The 7,778-nt window shown below is 33.5% G+C and overlaps 1 protein-coding gene across 1 annotated transcript in view; it reads right to left on the bottom strand.

Annotated features, from left to right (window-relative positions):
* Positions 1-7,778, bottom strand: part of LOC107755515 (ras-related protein Rab-40B-like) — a 15,665-nt gene that overhangs the window by 5,943 nt on the left and 1,944 nt on the right. Inside the window, exons 2-3 of the mRNA XM_016572321.1 lie at positions 1,715-1,775; positions 966-1,026 (exon numbers count right to left, since the gene is read on the bottom strand). Of these exons, the coding sequence (XP_016427807.1) occupies positions 966-1,026; positions 1,715-1,775 (122 nt within the window). The remainder of the gene's footprint in view (positions 1-965; positions 1,027-1,714; positions 1,776-7,778) is intronic.

The following is a 7,778-nucleotide window of genomic DNA, read 5'->3' as shown; positions in this document are numbered from 1 at the left end:
AGTGACTGATAAATCATTTAAAAATTATTATATTTATATTTGTGAATAAAATAATTTAAAATAACTTTACTTTTTATTTAAATTAATTCAAATAAATAATTATAAATATTATTATACAAAATATATTAATATACAATGGGCTTACACACAACTACACAAATGGTGTTTGATGAAAATCATAACAAAATATAACAACAATTTTAAAAAATAACATCAATTATAATTACAAAGAAAAAAATGTATTTAGTTTAATTTAAATGAATTATTTTTTAATTAATAATTATAATTATAAATAAAATCATAAAAAATATTTTTACATTTTATTTAAATTATTTACATCTATTACAGGCATTCATAAACTCAGAAGTAGTGACTGATAAATCATTTAAAAATTATTATATTTATATTTGTGAATAAAATAATTTAAAATAACTTTACTTTTTATTTAAATTAATTCAAATAAATAATTATAAATATTATTATACAAAATATATTAATATACAATGGGCTTACACACAACTACACAAATGGTGTTTGATGAAAATCATAACAAAATATAACAACAATTTTAAAAAATAACATCAATTATAATTACAAAGAAAAAAATGTATTTAGTTTAATTTAAATGAATTATTTTTTAAATTAATAATTATAAATAAAATCATAAAAATATGTTTTACATTTAATTTCAATTATTTACATCTATTACAGGCATTCATAAACTCAGAAGTAGTGACTGATAAATCATTTAAAAATTATTATATTTATATTTGTGAATAAAATAATTTAAAATAACTTTACTTTTTATTTAAATTAATTCAAATAAATAATTATAAATATTATTATACAAAATATATTAATATACAATGGGCTTACACACAACTACACAAATGGTGTTTGATGAAAATGATGACAGAATTTTCATTTTTGGGTGAACTATCCCTTTAATTATAATTGTGTTATACCTGTGCTCCTCTGGAATATGAGCGGAATATTGTGCAGAATCTGCCTTGTCCTGAGGTGTCCCTGCAAAAAAACAACACAACACAGAGGGTCCGCATGACAAAGGACACATTCTTTTTACTTCTGTTCTTCAAAACGTCTGTAGCTATTGTCTTTCCCTCTGCCTGGTGACATGAGGAGCTCTCTGTGGTTGGTGCCAGGGCAGCAGACTTTGAGTAGGAGCAGTGAAATGAATCATTCACCATCCAGGGCTGAGCGCAGCACCAAGATGTGCCAGTCATGTTGCAGCGGGTAGGACTGGAGTATCACAAACACTCTGCTCTAAAATGCTTCGTCTGTCAAGGCCAGATTATCAATAATTGATTCCAGACTCTTGCAAAAAGCTCAGTTCTCTTAAAATGCGCCAGAATTTAAAAACAAGTTCTAGCCATGGCTAGTGGGATTGACTTGGCTGAATTTTTCATTGGAAGAGTTTGTTGAGGAGCGCTGTAATTAACATAGCCAGACGTTTGGCATGTTCACTTCATATTTTGGAAACCGACGGGACCTTATTGAGCATACACAGGCATGATGAAATGGAGGGGGTGATCTTTAATCTCTCTTCATGCTCGGTTTGAGTTCAAGAAGATAACAGGAGGAAATCAAGCTGAAACTTTAAAGTTCAACATGTATTTCTAGGATATGTCAGGTGCTGCAGTCATGGGTTTCCAATTTCCACAAGAAAAAGTAACTGTGATGTAAAGCTACTCACCAAAGCTGGAGCTTGATTCTGCGTCCATCGAGCAGTATGGTAGTTGTCTTGTAGTCAATTCCTACAAGTGAAGAAGAAATAACAATTTGACTTAAAGGTGAAATATCTCATTTTTGCGGCACTAGCTTCACCAAGTGTAATTGCAAAAGTAATGACTGTTTTCAAACAGGCTTCCTGGCTGCCATTGGTCGAAAAACAGATAGCCCCTCTCCAAACTCACATTATTGGTTAACCTAATCAGGCTAAACAAAGCCACTATAGGAGAAAGCAGAACATAAAAAAATACAGTCAAAAGTTTTGGGTCAGTAAGATTTTTGTTAATTTAATAAGCCAGGACCCATTCAGACAGTAAGACATTCATAATGTTACAAAAGATTTATTTTTTCAAATAAATGCTGCTCTTTTGAATTTACTATTACTCAAGGAATCCTTATAATAATATATATCAAGGTTTCCACAAAAATCAGAAATGTTATGTGAGCACCAAATAAGCAAATCAGAATCAGAATGGTTTCTGAAGGATCATGTGACATCATGTGAAGACTAGAGTAATGATGCTGAGAATTCAGCTTTGCCATCACAGGAAAAAATGATATTCTAAAATATATTAAAATAAAAAACAGGTATTTTAAATTGTAATAATATTTCATAGTATTACTGTTTTTACTGTATTTTTGGTTATATAAATACAGCCATAGTAAGCATAAGAGACTTCTTTCAAAAACATAAACATCTTACTAAATCAATTTTTTTGGAATGGTAGTGTATGTTCAATTGCTAAAACGAGGCAAAGTAGCACTGGCAAAAATTTATTAATAATTATAATAATAACCAAATGATGACAATTTCTGAAGAAAACACTGATGATGACATTTTCAGTGATTTGTGATTGTTGCCAGAGTGTTGCTATGCAATTACTAATGTCTTCTAATTGGTTTGTAGCATGTTGTCACTTTGTGTTGTAGCTAGAGGGTTCTAAGCAGTTGCTTAGTGGTCCAAGCCAAAATATCCCACTTTCAACTCTTTATGATATTCTGGCCCTACATATGGTTATGTAATTGTCTTCCAGACAAATTTCAAAGCCCAAAAGTTTAGTAAAATAAAAACACCATTCTTAAACAAGCTGCACAATTGGAGTTTAATACTTATTTTTAGGGGTTTGTTTAAATTCCTAGTATGCGCAACAGTAATGTCCACTAATAATCTAATAACTGCAAATGGGAAAGGCAAGTGGTGAGAAACACTGAAGAATATTCCAGAGAGAGTTTGCATTTTATGTTCAAATAAAGACTGCATTCCTTTACTCTTAGTCCCTCTTTTGATCAAGCTTTTGGGTGACAGTAACTATGATTAAGTGACATCTGCTGGTATGAACATGACACTTGAGGAGGATGCCTAGGCTGAGATTGGAAAGCTTTAGTGTCACCTCCATGGGGGTTCCAGGTTCCACACGCATACACACTGGCATTCTGAACACTCTTTATCCTAGGGAATTTCAGAGCCCATCACACATTCCACTGCGATGAGATTGAAACCCAACACTGTGAAAACATACATGGAACAACTGCGAGATTCCATTAAAGTGAAAGAATGGTGAAAACACCATCGCTGTCACTAAAGAATGGAACCAAAGGAAACCAATCACAATCCCATGTCACCCTGTGAACTGTGAGGTCACTTAGTGAATTACAGCGTATCCAAAGATGCACTAATGGTGAGGTGTAATGTTCTGTACATTAAACATCAAGTATCAGGTATCAAGTCCTCCATGAAAAATTATGCATTAGTTCTGTTTGGGTCTCAGAGACTACATCTATAAAACATAATAAATGAAAACTTAAATGTATTAATTTATTTGTGATATAATTATGCTTCAAATTCAAATAGTATCTTTTACATGATTTTTTAATGTTTTTGAACGTTTCTTTTATGCTCACCAAGGCTGCATTTATTTGATCAAATATATAGTATAAAAGGTAATATTGCTAAATGTTATTACAATTTAAAATAACCGTTTTCTATTTTAATATATTTTAAAATGCAATTTATTCAGGCAAACTGAATTTCCAGTAGTGACAGAAAATATTCTAAAATGCTGATTTGGATGCTCAAGAAACATTACGTTAACATTACAATCAATGTTGAAAACTGTACTGTACTGGATCTTATTTTTATGGATAGCATAATACATTTTTTCACAATTCTTTGATGAATAGAAAGTTCAAAAGAACAGCATTTATTTGAAATATAACGTTCCACTGCAGAATTTTTTTTTTTTTTTCTTTAAAAAATGGTTTGGTTGAACAATAAATGCTTAATTAGATGACTTCAACTACAGAACAAAAACATATTTTATCAAATAAACATGAGCAGCGCTTACATCATATTTTCCACCACTAAATAAATCTTTTATCAAGCTTTTGATAAAAGGCTCATAGTGAATTATTTAATTCAATGTGATGCATCACTTTTAGACAAATATATTGTATAACACCAGCTCTCTAGTATTTTTTTTTCCTTTATAAAAATGTCTGCCTGTAGGATGCAGTCTTCCTGTTTGTGTGGGCAAGCTCTGATTCATCCTGACAGATTTTTTCACACGAACTCTTTCTGTCTCCCCGCGCAATTACCCTGCTCTGCACCTCTCCTCACCTCCCTCACAGCAACCAGCAGAGAGCTATAGACCTTTTCTGATGGGATGACACATACGCCGGATCAACGGGAGTAAGTTGATGAGGATGAAGCCTCCGTGGATAATGGTGTTCAAAATCTAGAGCTGAGGGAGAAACGGTTATGCTAACACTTACTGATCCATCCCAGTGCAACTTCAAGTCACGAAATTATAAAAAAAAACGAAAATACTGCAAGCTGCTTTGTGGCCTGTGGAGACATTGTGGTTGACCTCAAAAAACATCAAACAGATTAGCCAGAATTTAAAGCAGCATAATTAAACTCAAATAGACCTCAGCCAGGGTAGACAGACACCATAGTTAAAGGTGCACTAAGTAATTTCTCCCTGATTAAAAAAATAAATAAATAAAAATAAGTAAATAAAAAGTACTTTTTTTTTCTTTTTTTAAAAATCATATAGACCCACATGGGGTAAAAACTGGAGTCATATTAGTACCAAAATGGGCTAATGTTGAAATTCTACACTAATTTTTTGAAATTAAAGGGACAGTCCTCCCAAAAAGAAAAATTCTGTCATCTGTCATCACCTGTATGCATTTCTTTCGTCTTCTGAACACAAAGTTAGATATTTTGAACAATGTTGATAATCAAACATTTTCGGTTCCCATTGATTTCCATTGTATTTTTTGTCAATACAATGAAAGTCAATGGGAACCAAAACCATTTAGTAACTTGGTGGACTATGCATTTAAAAATAAAATACTAAACTAAAATCAGTCACTTTAAATGCTATAGCTGAATTTAGGCATAATAACACGATAATATACAGTATGAAAAATCAATATTCCTTTTAAGATTTCCTTTAAGATTTTCAAGATTATATTTTACAGTGTTATGAAATGTATAGTGTTTTTAAGTATTAACTTAAGCGTGTGCTAGATGACAGCAAAGATGAATGAAAAAAAAAATATGGAAAATGAGCATGCAAAAATAAATAATTCATTTAAAAAATATTGACTGATACCAAAAAATGACAAAAAAAAAAACACTAATACTGGCTAATAACCGATATGGTACCAATAAATAGTACATTCCTAATCATTAAACATTTGCTTTTGCGTGATGCTGTATCCACACTGCAAGGTGTCAGTATTCGCCCAATATACTGTAAGGTAATGCAACATAAACAAAAAATATTTGATGCGTGTTGTATCGTCTTAGATGTGATCACAGAACAAACTGTACTTCTACCATTCACAGCCTTGTTTTAATTCGTGCAAAATTTACATTTAAAATCTACCCTGATTAAGCTCCACAGGTGTTACATAACCTAAAACACATTGAGCAACACATCAGCCTGTACGTTATTTATAAGACAGTGGGATAAATGTTTCAGTGGCACAGAACTGATTTCTCTCTTGGTGAGGAACAGTTGCAAGGCTTCAACTGGCACTGTTCCTTTAAAATCAACGGTCAACACACCCTTTTCATCATTCAAACAAACACGTGGCTTGAGAGGTTCATGCAAGTGTTTAGATAAACATCAGAACGTTCCACTCCTTTATCGCCAGCAAAGCCTGGCTGCATCCTCATTCCCCTCAGCCGCATTTTGCTCAGCAGTCAGAGAGCACAGTTACGTAAGAGTTTTGGCCAGTAGTAATAATCTCTATAAACAGAAATTTCAACAGAGTTTATCGACCGTGTACATACAGTATGTACTTATAATGAATTTTGTGAGTTGCTCCCAAGGTTACAATACAAAATATATACACAAGTTATAAAATATGACAGAACAGGATTTATAAAATGCTCTGAATCTAGTAAGCAACCTAAACAGCAAAAGGCTCCAGCACTGGTCTATTAATTGCTTGCATACCCAATGTCTTAGAATTTGTTTTCTAAGTATTAGCATCCTGGCAGAGCTGTTTACTGGCCCTGCGGGGGCAATATTTTTTCTAGAGAGTTTGTAAATGAATGTAGTATGAAGTCACTTTCACAAGACTGTAGTGGGGTATTACATTTTCATCACTGTTGCGCTGAAAAGAGCAACTAGTTTAAAGTTAACATGAAAACAAAATTGACCCTATTTACTTTGCTAATGCACATCCCTGATCTTACTGTGAATTATTAATCAAATCAATGCACCTTTTTTCCAAATGTAGTTTGTTGTCATAATAATTATTCAAAATGCAATAATATTCTCTTACTCTGAAACAACTTTCCTTCTTTGGTAACATCAGGCTATTAATTCTGGTTGGAAAACCCACTTTTCAGAATCCACTAAAGTCCTGTCTTGCTCAGAAATATGTCATATTCCTGAAGTGGGTTGTGACTTTAAAGGAATAGTTCACCCGAAAACGAAGATTCGCTAAACAATGCTGAACACATCCTCAAGCCATCCAAGATATAGATGAGACTGTTTCTTCATTACAACAGATTTGGAGAAAATTTGCATTACATTACTTGCACCCCGGACATTACTTGCTCACCCCCTGCAGTGAATGGGTGCCGTCAGAATGAGAGTTCAAACAGCTGATAAAAACATCACAATAATCCACAAGTAATTCATACGTCTCCAGACAATCAATTAAATTATTTTGAAGTGAAAAGCTGCATGTTTGTAATAAACAAACCCATCATTAAAGCATTTTAACTTTAAATGGTTGCTTCTGGCCAAAATAACAGTCCATAATCCATAATAATGTTTCCTCCAGTAAAATAGACCATCCACTGTTGTTCTTTGTCATCAAAAACCATGAACTTGATTTGTACAAATTTCTCTTCTGGTTCAAGAAAAAATCTTTTTCACTAGAAAGAGAAATATTATGGATAGAAGACTTGTATTTTAACAGTTTGAAGTTAAAAATGTCTTGATGGATTGGTTTATTAAAAACCGTTTTTTGCATCACAAGACACTAATTGTTTACTGAAGTTGTGGGTTATTGTGAAGTTTTTATCAGCTGTTTGGACTCATTCTGACGGCACCCATTCACTGCAGAGAATCCACTGGTGAGCAAGTGATGTAATGCTAATTTTCTCCAAATCTGTTCCAATAAAGAAACAAACTCATCTTCATCTTGATATGATATGGCTTGCCCGCAGCCATATCACCCTGTAGCCCAAGACTGGTCGCCCACTGAAGCTAAGCAGGGTTGAGCCTGGTCAGTACCTGGATGGGAGACCTCCTGGGAAAAACTAGGTTGCTGCTGGAAGAGGTGCTAGGGAGGCCAGCAGAGGGTGCTCACCCTGTGGTCTGTGTGGGTCCTAGCGCCCCAGTATAGTGATAGGGAAACTATACTGTCAACAAGCACCGTCCTTCGGATGAGACGTTAAACCGAGGTCCTGACTCTCTGTGGTCATTAAAAATCCCAGGATGTCTTTCGAAAAGAGTAGAGGTGCGACCTCGGCCTCCTGGCCAAATTTGCCCATTGGC

This window comes from Sinocyclocheilus rhinocerous, unplaced genomic scaffold (genome assembly GCF_001515625.1).
Source record: "Sinocyclocheilus rhinocerous isolate Xijiao unplaced genomic scaffold, SAMN03320098_v1.1 scaffold140, whole genome shotgun sequence".
Taxonomy (NCBI): Eukaryota; Metazoa; Chordata; class Actinopteri; order Cypriniformes; family Cyprinidae; genus Sinocyclocheilus; species Sinocyclocheilus rhinocerous.
The sequence above is the reverse complement of the archived record's forward strand: the minus strand, read 5'-3'. Positions and strand labels throughout refer to the sequence as shown.